This window comes from Diadema setosum, chromosome 19, assembly GCF_964275005.1.
Source record: "Diadema setosum chromosome 19, eeDiaSeto1, whole genome shotgun sequence".
Lineage (NCBI taxonomy): Eukaryota > Metazoa > Echinodermata > Echinoidea > Diadematoida > Diadematidae > Diadema > Diadema setosum.
Genome location: NC_092703.1, coordinates 10,503,203 through 10,526,694, shown reverse-complemented (window position 1 = coordinate 10,526,694; position 23,492 = coordinate 10,503,203). Strand labels below are relative to the sequence as shown.

The window sequence follows — 23,492 nt, the reverse complement described above, 5'->3', positions numbered from 1 at the left end:
TTTAAGTCACCATGTGTAACGGATGATTCTGGAAAATATGCAGCTGAGTTTGACATAGGCCTAACAACAAAAGAAAAAATTAAAAGACAAATAGAACACTACCCAACGTCGGTTAGGGTGCAGTACTAGGTCACAAAATGGTATCATAGGTCGCATTAATGTGAGGCAAATCGGACGATAAGATCAAGAGTCACTAGACGTCCTCTCTAGACGGGACCTTTGCCACTATACTGTTTGTGGTGTCAATGTGTTTATGGAATCTATAAAGAATTTTTTCTAGGACATATGAGCAGCACTTGACCTATCTCTTCAGAAAATACATCTCAGCAACACAATAATGAAAACGTGAAATAAATAATGTCATTTAAAAAAAAAAATGAAGAGGGGATGGGTAATTAGATTGTCTCGCCAACACATATTTTGAGGATAAATTCTACCCCCCCCCCCTCCCGCAGATACAGCAGAATGGGTGACTGACGATTGGCTGAGATCAGCGTTATCTCGACGCGTATTTTGTTTTATACTGCTCACCACTGCCTATAGGCTAGCGTTGACGGTGAACTGACATAGCCGTAAGGACAGGCTGCATCGGCCATCTCGCGCGGAGCTGTCTCTGCCCATGTGATTTGACCGTGCTCGTCCGATAGGGTCTCTTTGGGACAGGTGGTGGAATACACGGACTGGTTCGTCGTCATCGAGCTCGTGGTTGGCCGGGACGTGGCGGCTGCAGACTGCCACGGCGTAAAGACTGGCACAGTGCTGGCTACTGGGAAAACAATATGGACGTATCTGTATTAATTTGCCTGAGCATATAGGGCCTATACAGCAGACAATTCATGTACGTATATACTGTGTACATTGTTATAAAGCCATCAGTGGTAAATCTAACATTTACAGAAAAGTTGGAGGAGTGACAATATTTAAAGTATTGATTTACCATTTTATTTTCTTTTCAGAGTGTTCAACTCACCATGCTTGACCACGCCACTCTCTAGTAGTCTTGTGTAGCGGACATCAACTTTTTTTTCTGTTTTTTTTTTTTTTTTTTTTTTTTTGGTATTCTCCGAGGTCTATATTTCCCTACTTCATAATTTGTCATTCCTTTAAATTGTAAATTTCACGTAAGAATTCATCTCAAATCAGCATCTGGGAATCTACGCCTTAGTTACAAACAGAACTTGTATGTACATTCCTCGTATTTCACATGTCTAATTGTCTTATTTGCTGTATTCGACAATTAACTAGTTCAATTTCTTGTTGTGCTTATGATTTATTTTGTTGAATGTGGAATATGGAACAAACAAACAAGCTTGCGCATATAATTATGTAATTACCATAATTAAAATGGGATGAGCTGCAAAAAGAGCTTGGATGCCCTTTTCGAGTGTGCGTTATCTTATGCAGACATAATAATCGTATCAGTGTGCAAGATTTTCTAGACAATATCGAGTAACAAAAGACGTTTTCAATGTGTTTTTCCATGATGCATTAGCATTTAGCAACTCTTAGGCCCGAATTCACGAAGGTGGTACAAATGAAACCATGGTTTAAACCATGGACAAAAACCATGGAGCGCCAAGTGTCGCATGGAATATTTCGTTACGAAATTAGTCATTTCATCGATGAAATGATTATTTTGTAACGAAATGACATCTTAAAACTAAATGAACATTTCGTCCACGAAATGATAATTTCGTTAACGAAACGGTCATTTTGTCGACAAAATGACCAATTTCGTAACGAAATATTCCATGCGACACTTGGCGCTCCATGGTTTTTGTCCATGGTTTAAACCATGGTTTCATTTGTACCACCTTCGTGAATTCGGGCCACAGAGTTTAATGATGTACACAAAGAGTAACGCAGTCAAAAAGAGGTGCACTTCTGCTTCTGTACTGTGCTTCTTCTGTGTGTACTTTTCAAATGGTAAGGACCAAAGATGACAGAGCGCCAGCTATCTAAGCACGTGCTATGTAGGGACGGAAGATAGATAAACTGGTAAATCAAAAGATGAATAGAAGGACGGATAAAGTTTGAATATGAATACGTGAATTAAATATTTGCATAGTAAGAAAACCAAGACTATATTATTGAAATATCATTGCGGAAAGTGTGCGTTGCTGATTTTTTTTTCTTTTCTTTTTGGTCATAATAGGAAGAAAAGGACGCATCGAACGGACAGAAATAAACCAAACGACAATTCATATTGACTTTTTTCATTTTAAATATACCAACTTTGGGTTATAGAAATCAAAATACAATATCAACATTAATTTACGTACAAAGAACCTAACAAATTACAAAAGCAAAAATAAATCAACGATTATAGACTGAAGTGTGATACATTGAATTATCAAAGAAAGTCTTGCATTTCTAGAGGTCACTTTGTTGCACGATGCATTCCTAAAAGATGTGTTTCACTGCTGATAGAGAACATATACTACGCCATTTTGCCTCCTGGTTCCTATATAAGTACATAGACTTACTGAAGAACTGAGAATAAAATCCATGCTGCTTACCTGAAGTAGTTAATGATATGTGAATGTGAAGGGAGTGTAGTTATCAATCATTTACATACACTGATATTTCAATACAAGCCTTGTTTTACTTTTTCTGCACATTATGTGCAGTGCATTACTATAATTGTTTTTTATCCTTTCTGAGCCAGTGAGTCAAATGTCAAGAATTTTACACATATATATAGCCTATATATGAAGTTTGTTTGCAAAAACCGATAAGTCCATATTTGCCAAAGGGAGATATTTGCGATTAAAGGTCAAGAAAAATAAAGAGAATAATAAGAAAATTGTTGCTTCTTTTGACCATGACTTCAAAAATGTACCTTTATATGTAGTGACCAATATATCATTTAAAAGGTGTTATTTTGTACTTTATGACGGAGACCGCACTTTAAAATCTTCAAAAATGGACTTATCGGTTTTTGCGAACAAACTCTTCATATGGACGAGAAATTAATCTGGCACTCTGGGGGTAAATCAGCTATAAAACTTTGTAAGGGGAAAATGATCTCGGAGGAAACTCATAATCACAATGAAATGCCAAATTCTTGAACACGGTGCATTTAAAATTAGATTCCAATAATTTCCATGAATTTACTTTTTGCATATACTTCTAAAATAATCAAATCAGACACGTCTTATTAGGCATTTTTAGCATTTTCCCCTCTAATCCAGGTAAAGTCCATGTTATATGTCTGAAAGGCACAAGGAAATAACGATGTCCCTTTCCAAACTGGCGGATGAAGCCTATCTATGTCGGCGCACAACACACGTGACGCAGTCCACCTTGTATTCGTTCTAGGCGCGTGGATGATAGTGCTTGGATTTGACATGTGAGGAGAATTGAACGTGCACGCCTGAAGTATGGAATAAGTAACGTTTGCGGCAGTAGTAAACTCTTGTGCGAAGTGTTATGTGTAGAAGGTGCTGTTGAGAACAATGTACTATATGTCTACATGAAAAAAAAAAAGAAAAGAAAAGAAAAGAAAAAGGGGGTAATGGGTGATGCCCATGTACAGGAATTGATTCACTCGATTTACAACTAGTCAAAATAAATTAGTGTATTCGCTGGTGCGTTTTGTTATGTTCTGATGTGTCAGGAGTGCTTCTCTGGGCCACAGCCAATTCATATAGTGCGTACCTAGAAAATGAATACGTTGGAAGAAAATTGGTTTTACCCCTAATAATGGTGTGATATTTCACCGTCTAGCTTATCTAGAGCTGTCCATTGCTAAAGTTGAGATTAAAACTAATATTTCCATACATTTTGTTTCTCTTTAAACGATTTTACACGCTGATGAACCTGTTTTCAAGGACCGCCTTTACTGTCTTTTCTGGTCTTTCCAATAAGCAGGTTTCGCTGACACAAATACAAACAAATGCAAACACACACAGACAGACAGACAGACACACACACACACACACAAGTGGTGGTAGGGAGGCGGGGGTAGAGTGGGTTTTAGACTGTTCCAAAGTTAAACGAGAGCATCCGATTCTCATTGATATGATCCACGAAATAGGCCTGTGAGTCATTTGTGTTATAGAATGGGCCCGTAAATTCATGAAATACAACCATTTTCCCCATCATGCGTCCGGTACACCTACTACACTATTATTACAAGACTTAAGCCATGCGTTCGGATTTTTTGCTCATTGTGGATCAGTAAAAATCAATGCATGACAATTGACCAGTCAGATTGCAGAGATTCTAAAGCCCATTTTATGATATGTGACTGTATGATTAATTATCGCCCACGGGCTGTTATCCCAGTCAAACAAAATCCTTATTAATAACAGTGTCCTCTAAATGTACCTCACGATTCAATAACATGCATGTTCGTGCACACAGGCAATTATATATATTTTTTAAGTACTCACTCTTAAGTCCTCTTATCCATATTTTCATGTGAGCGTTTATCATTTTGTCATGATGATTTCATTTGTACAAGTGGAGAAATAAACCAACCTGAAACTGGAACTATAGAGCGTGAAGTTACACCTATCGTATTAGTAGTATCTAATAATAGTTGAGACCATTGTCGTTATTGCCAGTTATTTTTGTGAAGAGTCACGTGTATTATTAATCATTCAAAAAAAAAATGACAACATAATAGTTCAGCCTGCAGCGACTTTTCTACTTTTCAGCAGTGCCGAAGTTTTTAATGTTTACGCAAAAGATTTCAGTTTTTCAAAAGTTTACTTTGAACCCTCAATATCAGGCGAACAAGGTGCAGCATAATAAACTTATTTTATGATTGTGCTGTTTTTTTTTTCTTCTTTCGCTGTGTTCAACAGAGTAAAAACGATAATTCATGCTGCAAATTATCCAGAAATTTGTGAAAGCTTCTGAGGCTGTTCAACGCAAAGGTTTTCAAGGACGTGGTATAAATACTCGCTGCTGGTCTTTCCAAATCGTTGACTGCTCGGTCGTCATTTTTAGCCTGGCGTCGTCGTATGAAATCTAATGCGAATGTGACCGGGAACACACTGAATCATTATACGGAAAGGATAGAAGATTTCGTCTTCATGAGACTGGTACTCAGAATTAAGAAATTAATGTGTGTTTGTTTTTTTTTTCCACGGGGAATCGATCGGGGTGGACTATTTAAGGTGGAAGTGGTGGTGGGGGGGGGGGGAGGCGGAGGGGATGGAGAGAGTGAAGGGTTCGGGGAGATTATGAAAGTATGAAACAATGTTTGAGCTGAAATATTTTAATGACAATCGGGGGAGGGAAGCGGGGGGGGGGGAGGAGCATTTCACAATTTTATCAATTCGGAGATAGGATAATATTACTCTTCCATTTTCCTGTTTCTTGATGCATTTAGCATTTAGAGAAAAGTATGATTATCATCATCATTATCATCATTGACTAGCACTATCATTCTCAATCATTAGTATCATTATTCTAATATCTATCGATTGGCTATGATTAAACTCAATAAAAAAAAAATCATGATGCTTTGGAGAAAAAAACACAACTACTACAAAACTTGGATGAGGGAGGAACCCGTTGAAAAGAAGGGATTGAGTAACCGATTTGAGACGGAAACAAGAGTACTGTAATAAGGAAACACGTACGTGATGGTTGCATTGTTGGAGCGGCTGTTGTCTGCTCTGAGAAATTGGGGTCGGCGGGAAACCCAGGCAGCACGTAGTTGTCTGTAGAATTAAATAAGATGGAGAGAAATAGGACGGAGAGGAAGAAATAAAAATCACACACACACACACACACACACACAATTTTGATAAACATATACTACTTGGTTGCTTTAGTGTCATACTGCTTTTACACATATAATGATAACAAATTCAATAGGATCGACCTTACAAGTGCGTGATTTTTCAACAGATACGAGTTGTTTGAGCCAGCGAATACCAGGATTTCTTAAAGATAACACTCCAAATATATAGGGGCCTAACTGATTTGAGTGCTCCCACTTCCTTGTTGGTGTTGATCTAATTTACTGAATGTGCAGTCATGGGGTAGACTAACCATAAAGTTCTTTGTATAGATTGATTAGCTCGTTTATCATAAAAGAAATGAAACCACAGAGTACTACATGATTGTAAAGTAGAATCATCACATTCAGACTATGAATGATAGAATTATATCAGAAGCACGTACTTTCTGTAATATTCCACCCAATCATAATACATGCCCGCACGCACAAACGAGCTTGAGTTCATTAGAAGTAACAGTGAGGATGTCAACAAAAAACAACGTGCGGAGCACACGGCTGAAACTATATTCCGGTGGACTATTCAATGAGTGAATAGGCCCTACCCACTTCCAAGACTAAGGGTACTACCTCTGCTGCTTAAGCATTCGAACCAGATACTTATCAAGATTAAGAGTCTGGTCTAATCCCCCGACTCAAAGGACCGAATTCACGAAGGTGATACAATTGAAACCATGGTTAAACCATGGACAATTTATGGAGCGCGAAGTGTCGCATGGCCTATTTCGTTACGAAATCAGTCATTTCGTCGACGAAATGAACATTTCGTCAACGAGTCGTAATGGTCATTTCGTTAACGAAATGAACACTTCGTCGACGAAATGATCATTTCGCTGACGAAATGACATTTCGTCGACGAAATGACTGATTTCGTAACGAAATAGGCCATGCGACACTTAGCGCTCCATACAAATTGTCCATGGTTTAAACCATGGTGTCAATTGTACCACCTTTGTGAATTCGGGCCACAAAAGCGTTTTACTATGTATGAATGTGATATGCGAAAGTGTGGGTACACTTTCCCGCCAGAACTTACCAACAACCCCTGAAGCGGGCCCGTTGCACATGTTACCTTGGCAACATGTGCGACACACAGAGTTGACGCTTCCAGTGTTGCAGTCGTTGACATTGTTGGCAACATTGTTGCGACAGGCCTGGAGTTGCTTGCAAGTCTTCTCTATCCTATAAACGCCGTTGGACACTCTTATTTCGTTCTGGCACGCATCCTGAATTGAGATAGATAATACAATAAAAACAGAACAACGCAGATTTATATCAAGGCATCAATACAACCTGTCAAGAGTTCTAGACTTTAGGGTGTTTATCTTCTTTGATCTAAAAGAAGGAGAACTTACTTAGGAGAACTTATTCCCTACTATAAAGCTATATTGGAAGAAAGAGGTTAACTAAAATGTAGAATTCTGTGACATTTTGAGCGTTGGAAGGTTTGCGTCAGAAAAGTTATGACCAGTTGAGTGCAAACAGGAGGATAAACATGGTGTTATATTCGGACAGGTGGATAAACACGGCATATTCGGACATCCCGAAAACAACTACCACACGTACGTCATGATTACGTAATTAAAGTATTGTTTTTTGTTGCCTTCATGAAATATCTCTAATAATGCATTTTCTCCAAAGATGCATTTTTTTCTTTTGACGTTACGCTCAAATCATTACTCCGAAATAATCTTGGTGCATATCAGGAGGAAATGACGTCAAAATGTAGTGGAAATCCAATAGAATGACTTTGTTCAGAGCAGAGTACTGTTCCAACAAGGAGATATTATCAAAACCTCGAGTAATTAGTCATACATCACTTGCAGAAGCACGATCAGAACTGAAAGATGCCAGTAGTGTTTATATACTTTATATTTCATATTTTGGCATTTTATATTCAGTTTTGTTGGCTTGTTTAACATCTGACTTTAAACGCAAACTTGATCAAGATTGACTTTAATCGGGCACTCTCACAAACTCTTTTACATCTTTTAAATGTTCTGCTTGTCAATTCAGTATGACTACAGTTCAAACTGCGCAGGTCATGTCAGTGATTGCCTGTTGACAGCATGTTCGTTTACTTTTGTAAGCTTCTATCGAGTGTTCATATCTTCGGCATATAACATAGCGTTTTAACAATGATAATATGTGATTATAGTTACGTGGTATCGGCTCGGAACTGTATACTTGCAACAGGAATGGCGATGCATGCTATCATCCTAATAGGATTGGCCGCAATCTGCGTCATTAATAGTGAATTTTCAACACGCTCATCTCAACAGGAAGGAGGAAGGGAGGAGGGCATCCTTTATCACTATTAACTTTTTCTCATCGTTGCCCACAACACAAGCCTTTGGCCCTTACTCGAATCCCCACCCCAGACCTCCCGTCCTCGTTTAGCAAAAGCAACCAACCGACAAAGCAAAGCAGTGTGTCACTATTATTTTTCATCCATCTCACCTACTTGGAGACTATATATTTACAAACAAACCTGACTTGATATCATAGTGGTAGGAGAAAATTGACAATTACCTCAAGAGTCTGTTTTTACATTTTAACATTTGTAACTGTCACCTTGGGTCCTCGTGGGCTCTGCATATGGGATCCAACTCGAACAAGTTGAGATCTCATGACTATAGATAGTGTGATCTTTCAAGGACAGGCCAAACGACGGTGGTAAAGACTCTAAATGGTTCGGATGAATGCCAGCGGAGCTAAAGACTTACCTCACTCGTGCTACATTCTTGCTCTGATGCCGGCTTACTGTTACAATCCTCATCGCTATCCCCTACACAGGAGTAGCACCGACCTGGAGGGATATCACGTTAGAATCATCTTGAGGTGTTAGATGATGCAGAGATGTTGTTTGCTAGTACACTCATTCTTCATCAGTTCATCAAAAGCTATAACCTAAGAAATTTCCTCCTCTTTTCGGATCGGGCATCTGTACAGAGCTCTCGAAATACGAAATTGTATATATATATATATATATATATATATATATATATATATATATAAAACTCCACTCGATTACCAATACTCACAGCAGCCAAAGTTTGACAACAAATACATGAGTGTCAACTCGACGACCTTTACATTTTCCATCTCATTTGTTACAAATTTTACCATGCTTACATGCCTGGAAAAGGGAAAATAGGCAAAATACATTGTTACTTCTCTACAAAACAAGCTGGGACTTGTTTCACACAGCTGTTCGTAAAGTTAAGCACGACTTTACGAACGACTTAGATATTGCAAGCTATTTAAGTGGTTTCTTAATCACTGTTAATTTCAATAGCTACAATTGAACTTTGCAGATGATGATTATTCTTACGTTTTAACACACGTTTTTAGTTGAAAGTATATTTTTGCCCCAACGTAGATGAAAATATTGGCATGCAGCTGTACTTTGATAAATGTAAGGGGAAAAATAATGGGCACACTCATTGGCACTTCATATTCCAGTCATTCGTAAAGTCATGCGTAACTTTACGAATATCTTTATGAAACAAGGCCCAGGTTTATCTTTGGGACTTATGCCCATGTGACTCATCTACCAGCTGAGTGCAGGAACGAAACAGGAACTAGTCCAAGAATATGCAGAAAAACAAGAACGAGAACGAGAATGAAATCAAGCACAAATAAAAGAATGCAAAGAGTAGGAGCAAGGACAAAGAAATGTCTTAAGATGTATTCCTGCATTCTGTATTTCTTCAGTAAGCGTCACACTTTTTTCCAGCAAGGGAATAATGTGTGTTTTACATTTGTATTGACTTATGCTATCACAATTAGAAGTATTCTTTCTATTATACCGAAAGCATGTATGTTTCCATTTTTTTTTTGAAAAAAAAAAGCAGAATTGTAAATTGAAATAACATCAAGCAAGAAGAGCAATTTTATAGCAACAACAAAAGCAAGAGGAAAAACCAGAACAAGTATAAAAACACTACAAGAACAAAAGCGAAGCAAGTGGAAAAGCGAGTGCAAAAAAAGAGCAAGTGCAAAAGGAAAAGGTAGAACAAGAGCAATAAAGAACACGCGCAAAAACAAGATCAATAGCGAGAACAATTTATTGCAAAAGCAGAAGCAAGATCAAGGACTAGAGCAAGAGGAAAAGCTAGAAACAAGTGCAATAAAGAAAGGGTATACAAAAACAAAATCAAGAGCAAGTTCAAAAGCAAAAGCAAGCACAAGAGCAATAAAGAGCTATAGTGCAAACGCAAGAGCAAGAATAAGAACAAGAGCTATCAACAGAGCAACAACTCACCGGATGAGCAGAAACCGGCATCCGTAACAGAGCTCCTCAAGAACTGCTGCGGCGCCGAGCAGGTGGCGCCCATGATACGATGATCGAGGTGGTCCGTGTTGTAGAGCCAGTTCCTGAACCAAGCAAGGTCGCAGTTGCACACCAATTGATTGCCGGTGAGGTCGCTGATCCAGAAGACGAAAAAAAAAAGAAAAAAAAAAAAGAAAAAGAAGAAGAAGAAGACTGACATAATACACATTTCCTGTAATTATAAGGTTCAAATGAAAGATGCAAATTTTTCTTGTGCGCGTGTGTGTTTTTGTATGTGCGTGTGTGATATTTATGAGTGCTTTCCTGTTTCATGACATATTCTTAACGTGTTTGTTTGCTTGGGTCTTGTGTGAAAACGCCCTTTAAACATTTTGCCATGTACAATTGTGGGAATCTCTGCATAGAGCTGAAAACCGTGCGATGACTGCACATTTCCAGTCAATTCCTTTGAAAAATCCCACTCTCGATTGTGTCGCCTTGAACAGCGCGAAACACATCGTGTGTATACTTGGTGGGTTGCTTGAAAGTTCAGAGCTGTCGGAGAGCCCAGTCTAGTGAGTTACCATGGTAAAATATGCTTTTTCATTCCAAAATAACAATTTATCTCCTGATCCCTCTCCCTTTCCCCTTTCTTTCACGCTGTCTTTCTGTCGCTTAGAGTGTCTCTCTCATAATATGTGTGTGTGTGTGTGTGTGGGTATATATATATATATATATATATATATATATATATATATACATGTACATATTATGTACATATATATATATATCTATATATATATATATATATATACAATGTATGTACTATATATAAACTCATCTTCGTAACAATGCTTTTTAAGTTTAAATGATGTATGTCATACTGTAAAATGCGCAGCAGAATGTTATAATTACGATAGCTGCGCAATATAAATTTATTTTATATATGCATATATAATTACTTCTTATACAAATGAGTGCCTCTCCCTGTCACAAACGAATGAGTTGTTTGGGTTTCGGCTTAGAAATATTTCCTTACACATTCACGCAGTGAAAACGTCTTTTATAGTCGAAGGAATTCACGGAGACTTCTCCTCAGTTTCGGTATGTGGGTTTGCCTCTCTATAAACGATAAAGTCTGGTAAGGTATCATCTGATATTAGACAACAATGGGACATTTATTATCTCTGTTATTATCTTCTGCGAATATGACACGGCGGGACAGGAGCTAATTGCCTCTTCCTGTGGATCCTGAATAGAGGTTAAAACCAATCATTTTTACTCCCACACAATGCTGATTTTCCGACTCTTATCACTCTCTAGAGGTGCTGAGTTTGAGAAACACTCTCATCACACACACATACACACATAGACAAATAAACACACACACACACATACGCACACACACACACACACACACACACACACTCACAAACATACGCCGTCACAAAAAAAAAAAAAAAAAAACACTAAGAGTAGTGTGTGACTTACAGTTTCTCAAGACGATCCAGTATCCGCACCGCTGAAGGGTGGATTGTATGGATGTTGTTATTGGTCAGTGTCCTGCAGAGAGCGAGAAAGCAAACGAGCGAGAAAGGGAAAAGAGAAGATAAGTAGATGGATAAATAGATTATAGATAGACATACAGGTAGATAGATAGATAGATAGAATGATTGATTAAGAGAAAGAAGAGAGAGGGAGAGAGCGCGTCTAACTGCTCAGACTTCGACAAATGATTATGTTAAAAGGGTTGTATAATTTTGGTTGAGATTTATTTATTATAAAAGGAATGCCATAATTTAGATACATTCGCTTTCAGTAGGATGCCATTATCACGATACCATGTTGATAAGAGATTCCTCTAGTGCAATGATGATTATGAAGATGATACTCATCAATGTCAATATTGTCATTCTTATTACCATGGTATAAGGAATATTAATACAAACACGACATTTATAAACATACACTTATTTTCTGGTTTTAACTCTACTGATAGTTCTGATCATCATAGTAACAGTGAGTGATAACAAAATTATGACACAATTATTCTTAATATTCTTCATAATTGTCATCATAAATGTCATCCCCATATTACATGACATGATAGCATGTGGGTAATCAATCAGCACTAATTGAGGGAACAAAGCTTTTCTTTTGTACATGTACTTGTTGCATTGCTTACGATGTTTGTCCATAATACTGGTTCACTCATAACAAGAAATGTATCCATTCATGTATTCTTACATTCCTGTCATTTCTATTGCCATTTCTAATAGAATTACAAAGCAATATATCGAATTCGTGTAAAGTCTACAAATTTCGTGCATAAATGATTGAAAGAATATTTGCTCATCGAGCTCTTTTCCCCCTTCCTTTATCTAATGTGTACCACAACATGGTACCATTTTCCATCGTTTTCTATCTAAGCTAGATTTATTTCAATTAACGCAGCAGACAAGCCTTGATGAATGTATGTTTTGACAAGCCGAGCTACGACCCGGAAAGAAGAAATAAACTTGAACCGCTCCACATCTGACTTTCTCCCCATAAAACTTGGATCTATTCAAAAGTCTCCCTTCCCCTCGTAAAAATCCGCAGATAAATTATAAAGGTGTGCTCGCAAGAGCAACATTCCAATTTAAGTAGCACGTTCATCGCTACCCGAACCATCTAGACTAGAGGCTTGGAGGGTAACGAGGTATACGAGGCGTTTGCCCTGTCCAAAAACGAGTGAATTGATGGAAATGACATTTGGGTTTGGATTTCAGCGGAATTTTAATTCGCTTTGATTCCTCATTCGCATGCAGGTGTATGTTACACTGTGTATATCATTATAACTGTCTAGGGTATCTTTTATCTAGTGATTCTGTCTCTTTTTCTTTCTTTTTTTTTAAATTTGATATTCCATAGGTTATATGATGACCCGGAGGTTTGGTAAAAACGTTTATACCATCTGCCTGTCAGACATAATACGTAGTAATAGTTGTCGTTGTAGCAGCAGTTTCTGTACTTATTGCATTCATGAGGTTTTCAGTTTCAATTTCAGTATAAGTTTCGTTTCATTTTTCCACTTCTATGGAAAAATAGTACGACAAAATAAAAAATATTCACAAGTCATGAAAATATAGACAAGACCTATCATTACAAATATATAATCATGTGAATCATATTTCATGGCATATCTTTAAAGTATACAGGTGAAGGAGACCGTTGTCGATATAAGCAATTATCGATTTTCGAGAATAAGATCAAAATGTTAAAGGTTTACGCACGACGCGCAAATTCGATTGGCTGACAACGGTGAGCAATCAACTAAAGATGAGCCAAAAACCTTCTTCTCAATTTCGAGGTAACTTACAGTGTTTTGAGGCCCGTCAGAGGCCGAAGACTTCTGACCATCACATCAGAAAGTAGGATGCGGTTTCCCGACAAGTCCCTGATGTTGGGGTGAAGAGATTAGAGAAAATGTATTATCAAGTCAAAGTCGGGACAAAGAAAATATGACTTCCACATTTACATTTACATCTTCCTTCTCTCCCCTTCGCTCTTCCTTTGTTCAAATATATATATATATATATATATATATATATATATATATATGTGTGTGTGTGTGTGTGTGTGTGTGTGTGTTATATCTATATTAAAATATATATCACATAATATATATATATATATATAAATTATATACGCTAATCCACAACGTAACACTAGCATTATGACTGCCATTGTAGTAGAAATAATGGCATACCGTAGTACAGTATATCAGCAGTATGAATGGAGTAGAAATGGTACCAGAAAGCAACAAGTGCATTGGAAATATATTAAATCACCGCGGGTAAGGCTTGTTGCACCATTTCTCCCAAATATATACCAAAAGTCTTGAACCAGGCTCACGAGCAGTACAACCGAGTTGAGTTCAAGAGCGTTTCGCTTTTAACGGATCATTACGTGTTAGGTTCGCGACCTCGATCACAGAAATCTTGATGCGGATTTCTCCGATGACAGATACCGGAATTCTTTTCACTTCCATGGCTGAATATTTCTCTCCAATACGAGCTCTTCGCCCTCCCCCCCCCCCCCCATCCGACTTTCTATTACTTTCTTTTGTACCAGTTATTATCTGAAAAACGAAAGTAGGACAGGGCTATACGTTCCACTGGGAAATTGATATCCGTGATAATATTTCGTGTATGAATCCACGGCCGCCACACTGGTGCAACTCTCGATATTATACCCAAATTTTCGTCTAGGGCATATGCGTCCTTTTACAAGTCAAGTTTTTCTCTGTTATTAATCTTTATTTATGATTTACGGACACATATCAATAAGTGCATTATACACCATGTCTGGAGACCTCGGCTGGGGGAGGGGGGGGGGGGGTAACATTATATGGTTTGAGCATTCGATATAGGTCACTGCAAACCATGTTATGATCATGTCGGTAAACGTGACGTATAATATACGTCAAAATGCTTTGACACATAATCATTATTAGTATGATTATTCAAAGACTCCTCAAAACGTGAAAGAACTTCTTCATGGTTTACAATTTATTCGTCTGCTTATGATCGTCATGCGTAATATTTATTAGATTACAGTGATGATGACAGACAGACGTTGTCCTGACGTCACAGAGATGCCACAGTTTCCCGTGGATAACGTCGCAAACTTGATGGGAACTCTATACTCCTGTGACACTAACTAGGGTGAAAAGGTCTGTAATGTACCTCGTGCCGTTGTCAATCGATATTCACACCACGCAGTTGGTGAGCTGGTAGATGGGAACGCGAATTAGAGCAGAAAGGGCTTATCAGTTACATTATGATTTTTGAAGAATTTGTTCTGGAAAGGGGGCGGCGGGTTAATATTTTGATTCCAACTGGACCTTGTCAGACGATGACATCGGAAAGGGGAAAAATGTCGATTATTACTTTGAAAATGTTTTGAAAAGAAAAAATTCCGTGATTGATAATCAGGGGTGTAAATACTGAAATGTCTAAACTACTCTTGCTTCCCTTTACCATCACTTTAGTTTGCAGTTGTATGGTACTTGAAATTGAGAAAGACAGAAGGAGGATTAAAGAGAACAGGAGAGACAAACTGGTCGTCAAATCTTTACGGATGGAGGAAGTTAATGTCCATATTCTCAACAGATTTTTCACATTTTGAAAGGATATAAAATACGGTTACTTTCGTTTAATCAACTCCACATTTAGTTGTTTTTTTTTTTTAATTCTTGAGATCACTGTGTATGCTACATTTACTTACAGGGACGTCAGGTTCCCCAGCCCGCTGAAAGCCCCATCGGCTATCTGGTCTGTCCGCAAGCTGTTGTCCTGTAGCTGACTGCAATGAAAACATCACCAGACGAGAACGATTAACATTGTCTTGACAAATCAAATCACAACCACTGATGCATTTTGGCGCGAAATCTCTGGACATATACTTTTTCGATCGTCATGGTACTGTGGGTTAAACGATGCTAATTGAACAATTAAGTATTACCTCAATATATTCTCTTTGTATGCAAGATAAGAAAAGAAGTTGCCTTCTTGACATTAAACTATACATTGATAGATAGATAAATAGATTGTATAAATGTATATACCGTCTTCATGATTTATTATCGTCTTTATGCACAAATGGGGGATCTCGGCCAGCCCGGCGTGTGACTGACCAAACCCTGTGTCACATTGTGGAAGACTGCCACCTGTGGAAGTTCCCAGGCGGGCTGGAAGAACTTGCTCAAGCAAGTGATGCTGCCCTTAACTGGATCCGCAGCTTAGATATCAACCTGTGTCTGTAAACCCTCACCCACCCCGTTGTATTGCATCGTGCGACAGAAGAAGGAGTCTTTATGCATCACTGTTATAATCATTCAAGGTATGCATTTATACCTGTGTCAGTATGCCACTGACTTGAGAATACTCACAGTGTTTTAAGATGGTGTAGACCCCGAAGAGAAGATGACGATAAGGACGTGATCAAATTTCCTTGTAGGGAACTGTCGCCAAGTAATAACACAAGCAGTGGGGTACAAAATAAAGAACGAAGAAGAACGAAGCAAATATTTAGCACAGAAATTTAGAATGAAATCATGAAATATGAAAGTACCTAAGAGGCATATCAAATAGTTACTTTACAAACTGATTTCACAGCGTTTCTTGCGTTTACACATACGTAGAACAGATTATTCTGCTTTTGCACAAAGAAATTGCCGAATTGGTCATTTGATTTGATTTGATTTGATTTGATTTGATTTATTCACAAAATGTATAATATATATTATACACAAATATGCACATTGTTAGTACATGGAATATGTTATTATACATTTTGTGTGGATCGTCATAAGTTATGAAAAGCTCGACTGGGACGTCCAGTAGGGATAACTTACACATAATGATGTATATACTCTCTAAAAAAAATCGAGTGAAAATTTTCACTCTAAAAAGAGTGAATACAAAAAAGAGTGAATTTCGAGTGAAATTGGAGTGCATTTTGAGTGAAAATGCTCATTTTCACTCATTTTGGAGTGACGTCAGGGATCACTCGAAGATTTTGGAGTGATCCCTGACGTCACTCCAAAATGAGTGAAAATGAACATTTTCACTCAAAATTCACTCCAATTTCACTCGAAATTCACTCTTTTTTGTATTCACTCTTTTAAGAGTGAATATTTTCACTCGATTTTTTTTAGAGAGTACAGAAACATTATTCTAAAAATGTATTATTCACATTCAATGAATTTGTATAGATAAGGATATGAGAGAAGGGGAGAGAAAGAAAGAAAGAAAGACAGACAGACAGACAGACAGAGAGGTAAATAAGAAGAGGGGTACTCTTACATCATGGTATACAAAATCGATAGTTCTGATAACATGAAAAGACTCGTTGTCTATACGTCAAGTACGTATGACAAAATTAAATAAGCATGTGAACATGCAGGCAAGAACCATGCAACTGGTATTGCTTAAACATATTTACAAAGAAGGGCATTCTTTACTAGACTCCTAACAGTACGTTTTGTTTGGCACATTCGTATTTCACGAGATGGAGAATTCCAGATGTCAGGACAAGCATGTCGTATGGATCGGTGATGGGCAAGGGCTGTTTTTGGATTTTCTAGGTGCACGTTTGTCGAGGTTCTGGTTAAATAACTATGAATAGCCAAGTCATTGCTATAATATCATATTCCATCTCCACGCATCGCGACATGCATGGAGTCAAGTTCCAGTGCAATTACAAATTGCAGGGTGAATGACATCGATTGATAGACCTATAACTCGATCACTATCATGTCGTTTTTAAATAGATTTGCTTAGTTAAAAACAACAACAACACGTCAAAACAAAAACAACACTATGAATGAATGAATGATTAATTTGTTCCAACATAAGATAGGTGATGTTACTTATTCCCAGGGTTCGTTAATCCGAAAATGAAATAATGTTGGTTATTCCATAAGATAGGTGATGTTGCTTATTCCCAGTGTTAATTAATCCGAAAAGTGAAATAATGTTCGCTATTCCGGAGATTCATTAATCCGAAAATATATAAAAACAGTGAAAAGGAGGGCTCTAATGAACCTTTAGAATCGCGAACCTTATTTCGTTTTCGGATAAACGAAACTTCGGAATCAAGAAACATCATTTCTCTTTCGGAATATTAATTTTAATAAACGAATCTCCTGAATAACGAACCTTGTTTCATTTTTTTTTTTTGATCAACGAACATTTGAAACAACAAATCTTCGGAAAAGCAAACTAGATTTTAAAAAATCGATGTCCATCTGCAGCAACACAGTTGAAAAAAAAAATCCTCATACATCACAAAGGCTGTTGAATATAGTAACTCATCAATCACAAATCTAGCGAAATGCCTATCAAAATTAATGATGCTCCACTCTTTGTTTCCAGTTTATTTTGAACAAATGAGTCAAATCAAAGAAACAACATTTTGGTATAATGTCATCAAAATCAGACATAGAATAAGAAAGTTAGATTATTCTCAAGTTTAGAATGTTTCTAAGAAGCATTTTGCATATATCAGCTGAGATGAAGATGTCATCCTCTCAAATATCTCTCTCGACCTGCCAAACAAAATAAAATGTATAAATCTGCATCAATTTCCCTTCTGACTTGAATTTATGAAAATGAAATTGTAATATATGCAAACAAAGGGAAACTGATCAGAAATGAATAACAATTTAGTAGTGAAAATCGAGCGAAGATGAAATTGTGTAACAGAAAAAGAACGAAAGAAAAATCTTAAACAGAACATGATATAATATATTGGATGTAAACCGAGGGAATTAAGAGTTGTGACGCAATACCAATAACATTATTATAACTTTATTGAAAATAGTGAAACCGTCAAATCCCAGAACTGTCATATTCCTTGTCCGATTTTTATGAAACATCTGCTATCAGGTTTGCCTGATTTCATTTATTCATTAACAATCAACTTGAAGATGCATTTGGGTTTTCTTTAATGCTTTTTCTTAGCGTGAATAGCCCAAAAAGTTAACTACAATATGTAATTACAATATTTTTATCGATACACCGCGTATTTCAAGAGTTCGTTTGAAGTAGCTTATAAATTGACCCTATCATGCACTCACAGGTAAGCTGTATTGGCCGGGAAGCCGGGTGGAACTTCAGTCAACTGTCGGTTACTGCAGTCCACAACCGAAGCGGGAGGGTTCTGGGACGCGAAGCAGGAGCATATCCCTGGTGTGACCTCCCCATCCGGCGAGACGGTGCAGGCCGGCAGCTGGGCCAAGATTCCCGGAAAGGTCCCGCTCATCCACAAGGTGAAGAGACAGATAATTGATGCTAAGACTGACATCTTGGGTAGTGGAATGGTGGGGCAGATGTATACTCGGTACTCTAATTATACTATTGTACGGAAACTTATCTCTTCCGATTCAGATTTTCAGCTAAAAATTATTCCATGTGTATTCCATGAATGCATACTCGTGAAGTCTCAATCAATGAACATTTGTAGACTATAGCATCTCTTTGCTCAATGTAGTTACAGATGTCCGGGCTTCCTCACACTTCCAATGTCTGTTCCTACACTATAGCTTTCCCTTCCGATAAGCCGATAGGCCTACCAGTGGCTCATTGCAATCGTTGGAAGTACCAAGAAAATGTTTCGGTGTTGAGCAATCTGCACACTAATACATCAGTGCGGACACAATCCTCTTTCCCCAATTCGCTCCAAAAAGACATCAAGGATCCATTATCCATTTACGTAAGAAAATGCAGCTGCACCAGCGTCCACTGAAAATGAAAGGCTACGCAAATATGCATTTCTCCTGGTCCAACCAGTGAGTTTCCCCGAAAGGACACCCTCCCTTTATGGCGTCCAGTGAGAGCAAAGTGTCAAATTCTTTGGTTATATTGTCGCAGTCGCAGGTCGGAGAAAATACTGACTCCACATACTGGTGGGGGTATACTTGATGCAACGTCCAAAACTTCAAGTAGCCAACAAGTCATGCTCATGCTATACATCCGGGGCCTGTGTACATCCTTTTTGCTAGTGGTTCCGCTAGAAATGCTCCCGTTACTGATGAGCCGTGAACTGTCACCGGAGAGCTGCTCTCGACTTCCCAACCCGGCCCGCTCGATTTTTGAGATTCAAGACGTACAGAGGGAGAGAGAAACCAAAGCAATTGTGACGTCATCTTCAGCCGACCAATACGTCGCGCGGATTCATCTTCTGTATTTTCACTGGGAGGAATGATATTGTTTGCTCACAGGCAAGCATGAAATCGTCGCAGGTTGCAGAAAAAAAGTGTAGTTAGTGGGGTTTTTTTCCATCTGGACCTTCGGTGCCTTTTATAAGCATCTTCGCATGTCTTTTCTATGATCTGTAAAAATAGAGATTCAAATGAAAAACGAAACATCGGTTGTAACGGGGGAAGTCCAACAGTTCCGACACCAGTAACAAAATTATTGATAATGAAAGTGATATTACATCCGATTCTAACGTTCGAAGTATTAATCAGCAGCCACATGATACATTATATACTATATTTCTGTTTCTTGTCTCACAGCAACTAGAAAATGCATAGTTAGTACGATTCCGCGAAAAAATAAACTCGACTGTAATTTTCACTTTCCATAACCGAAATGGGAAGGTTTATGTGGAAAAACTGCTTTGATTTCAATATAGTTAAGTGCAAATCAATAGAACATGTGCAGATAGGAATGATCTTACCACCTCTTCTGTAGATACTGTATAAGACATGACATTTCAACCAACATCCTTGTTTCATGAAATAAAAAACAACAGAAAAAAAATAATACAAATCTTTATGGCTTCACAGCCTTCATATACTTAATTCTATTTAGGAAACTCTTTCTGTGTTATCTTTTTATCTTTATACACTTATTTTTGGTCAGCTTGGATATGACGTGGAATTCTCCCTTTAAAAGAATGCACGTCCCTCTAAAAGAATGCACGCGTGCATGGCGCTTACCAAGCACGAAACCGTTCATGTAATAGAGGAATTGGTAATGGCTTTTGATGAATATATTACTTCCAGTGATTGATAACACATAATATAGTATATGATCCATTCACATCCACTTTGCTAGGAAACCAGAACTTGTACGTGTTAATGCTATTCTGCCATCTCACTCTGCGGCTATTATTCATCAGATTTCACAAAGAAACTCCGATTCATCTCTATAAAAACTCCCCAAACACGGAAGTGATAAAACATCGCGGTTGCTATAAAAAGGTTACTGTTGATACCACAATTACGATACTCGCTGTGTATGTGTGGCCTGAAAGAGAAACTTGTCTCATTGATATTATGACTCAATCATACCATAGTCATGACATTTACAGATTATAGGTTTTATTATCATTATTTTAATGTAATTTTAGTCCGTGCTCCACCTTGTTCTATTCAGATCATAGCAATATCAAACATCACCAAATGAACGCGGTTTCATCATATTCGAACCTAAAATAAAAAAAAAAGAAAGTCAGGGATTGTTTAAAGTTTCACACCTTGTCATGAAATAAAAGAGTAGAGATAATAGTAGTAACCTTAAAAGCAAGATGGAGAGTGATCTCAAAAGTCTTCATCAAATTTCCTGTTCTGCAAAAACATGACATGTTTCCTTCTTCCGTTAAAAGTTCTGGGGGTGTTGCATGAAGCTGTTCTTAAAGTTACGAACAACTTACGAGCAACTGGTGATCAGCTGTGATGTGCTATACTTATCAGAATTCAAATAATTCAGCACAAGAACTGATCACCAGTCGCTCCTAAGTCGTTCGTAACTTTACGAACAACTTTATGAAACACCCCGGGTCTCATTTTGTAAACGATGATAGAATAGCAACTTTTGCTAGAATGACAACTTTTCATAGCAACAGCCAATAAGGGAGATTGATTCTTGTCGTTATACATGACAATTGCTATTCCAGCAGGAGTTGCTATCATAGCATACTTTTTTTTTTTAATAAAATGGGACTCAGTTGTGTTGCAACAATAGATAGGAAAGGCATGTCGGTTGTCAAGATCCACACTTGATTACTCAAGAACATAACTTTGATTGACAAGTTGTTATCTTTCGAATACGTTTTGATGCCGCCGGTAATTCCTCCGCTATACTTGAGAGTATAGAATTTCCCAATCGACTTAAGATGTTTCTTCAAAGAGTCTTGCCAAAACAAAGGAAATCCTCTTCAGGAAATGATTGCCCCATACAGAGATGTCTCAAATTCAATTGGGTGAAAGGTTGCCCCATCATTACAAGACTTCCCGCCGTTACTTGGTATGGTCATTGAAAGCTATAAAGCTTCAGTATATGCATCTTTAATAACGGTATAAATGCACTTGGACATTGTTGGGGGAATTTTGCAAGTGCGAATTTGTCTAATCCCATGAGAATATAAAAGTGAGTCATAAAGGAGAACAAATATCATCATTTATAGGAACAATTTAACTGTGTGTTTTTAAACTGACTGCAAAGAATAGAATGGGATTTAACTTTAATCAGTCACGTGATGTGATGACGTCATTATACACCGTCCCAGTAGTTTTTTTTTTTTTATTGTGCGTGTTTTTTTTTTCTTTTAATGAAAAAAGTCATGGACTTAAGTTGGAGTGTCTTGTAGTTGTAGTGATTTGGCAGAGATGACTCTTTGTAGAGTTAATAATGACAACAAAAAAAAAGAATTATGATTCTTGTGCTTAACGACTTGATTCTATTCAGTGTGGTTTATATGTAACCCCGGATCTCTGGAATCAATTCCCTGATATAGTTAGATCAAATGCTTCTCCATTGATCAACGTTCAAGTCTCACCTAAAGGCTTACCTGCTCGTACCCTTGTAAATTTAACTGTCAATTTCGTCGCTTTCATGTTGCCATATGACTTGTTGCACTCATAAAATGCTCTAAAGCGGTCCATCTTTTTTTAAACCACTTTACCTCTATTCGGTGCAAGTAGGTATTTCGGAATTCCTAAAGTGAAAGTAAATTTGGCAGCTCTCTTTCAAATACATTGAACATGTTGAAGGCGCTTCCTCTTGTTTGAGTTCATGCATGTAGGGAGACCTTTTACATTAAATCCAAAGAGGCTGTCATAACGGCAGAAAAGCGCCGAGTGGAATCACAGGGCCTACTTCGACGCCTGTATACCAAACTCATTTAATTTCAACACCTCCTTAATCGAATGTTAAACTTGCACTTCATTGCAGCAACGTGTGTTGAGAGAAAAAACAAACAAAATCACATGCGAAATATTCACCCAATACCACCGGTGTGGGCTGATTCTGGAATATTTAATATGACCGCCTAATTATGTTCTAACATCGAGTGTGTTTTAAAGCTTGCTTTGTGAAGCGAATGTTATGAACTAGTTGGCATAACTACATCAATGTAATCATACAGAAATAAAGCCAAACAGGTCTAGATCAATGATACGACAAAACTATGGATGCCGAGCAACTGAAAATATAATGATCTTGTGAAACCAAAACCAGACCAAACCAAGATAAAAGAAGAATGATATTCACCGGGACATTGCACTCGATCAATACAGACAATTGTCTTTGAGAGATGTGAATCCTGTCCTGTATGTCAGTTCAACAATGCTTGGGGTTCGATTCAATATCAAATTAATTTACAGGAAGACAATCCACAATAGGAGAATCCATCCGCACACAGAAAGTGATTTTACAAGTTTGCACGCACTCACGCACTCAGCACACTCTTAAAACGCACATTAGACACACGCGCATTCGATAGTACAATGCACTCTACTCTGACCATGGAGATATTTTAAGTGTCTAAACTGTGTCTCTATACGGTGGTGACTCCAATGTATCACCACGTGCTTGCACTCATAAACTCATCCAAAGGCCAAACTCCATTGAATTGGTGGACTTGTGATTGGATTGCTCTTTGTTGTTGTTTTTTTTCTTTTGT

The 23,492-nt window shown here is 37.7% G+C and overlaps 1 protein-coding gene across 1 annotated transcript in view; it reads right to left on the bottom strand.

Annotated features, from left to right (window-relative positions):
* Nucleotides 1–18,887, bottom strand: part of LOC140243003 (adhesion G-protein coupled receptor G6-like) — a 34,106-nt gene extending 15,219 nt beyond the window's left edge. Inside the window, exons 1-10 of the mRNA XM_072322743.1 lie at nt 18,661–18,887; nt 15,970–16,041; nt 15,306–15,383; nt 13,396–13,473; nt 11,526–11,597; nt 10,026–10,189; nt 8,485–8,567; nt 6,795–6,984; nt 5,598–5,678; nt 532–763 (exon numbers count right to left, since the gene is read on the bottom strand). Coding sequence (XP_072178844.1) covers nt 532–763; nt 5,598–5,678; nt 6,795–6,984; nt 8,485–8,567; nt 10,026–10,189; nt 11,526–11,597; nt 13,396–13,473; nt 15,306–15,383; nt 15,970–16,041; nt 18,661–18,887 — 1,277 coding nt within the window. The remainder of the gene's footprint in view (nt 1–531; nt 764–5,597; nt 5,679–6,794; nt 6,985–8,484; nt 8,568–10,025; nt 10,190–11,525; nt 11,598–13,395; nt 13,474–15,305; nt 15,384–15,969; nt 16,042–18,660) is intronic.
* Nucleotides 18,888–23,492: the final 4,605 nt, after the last annotated feature.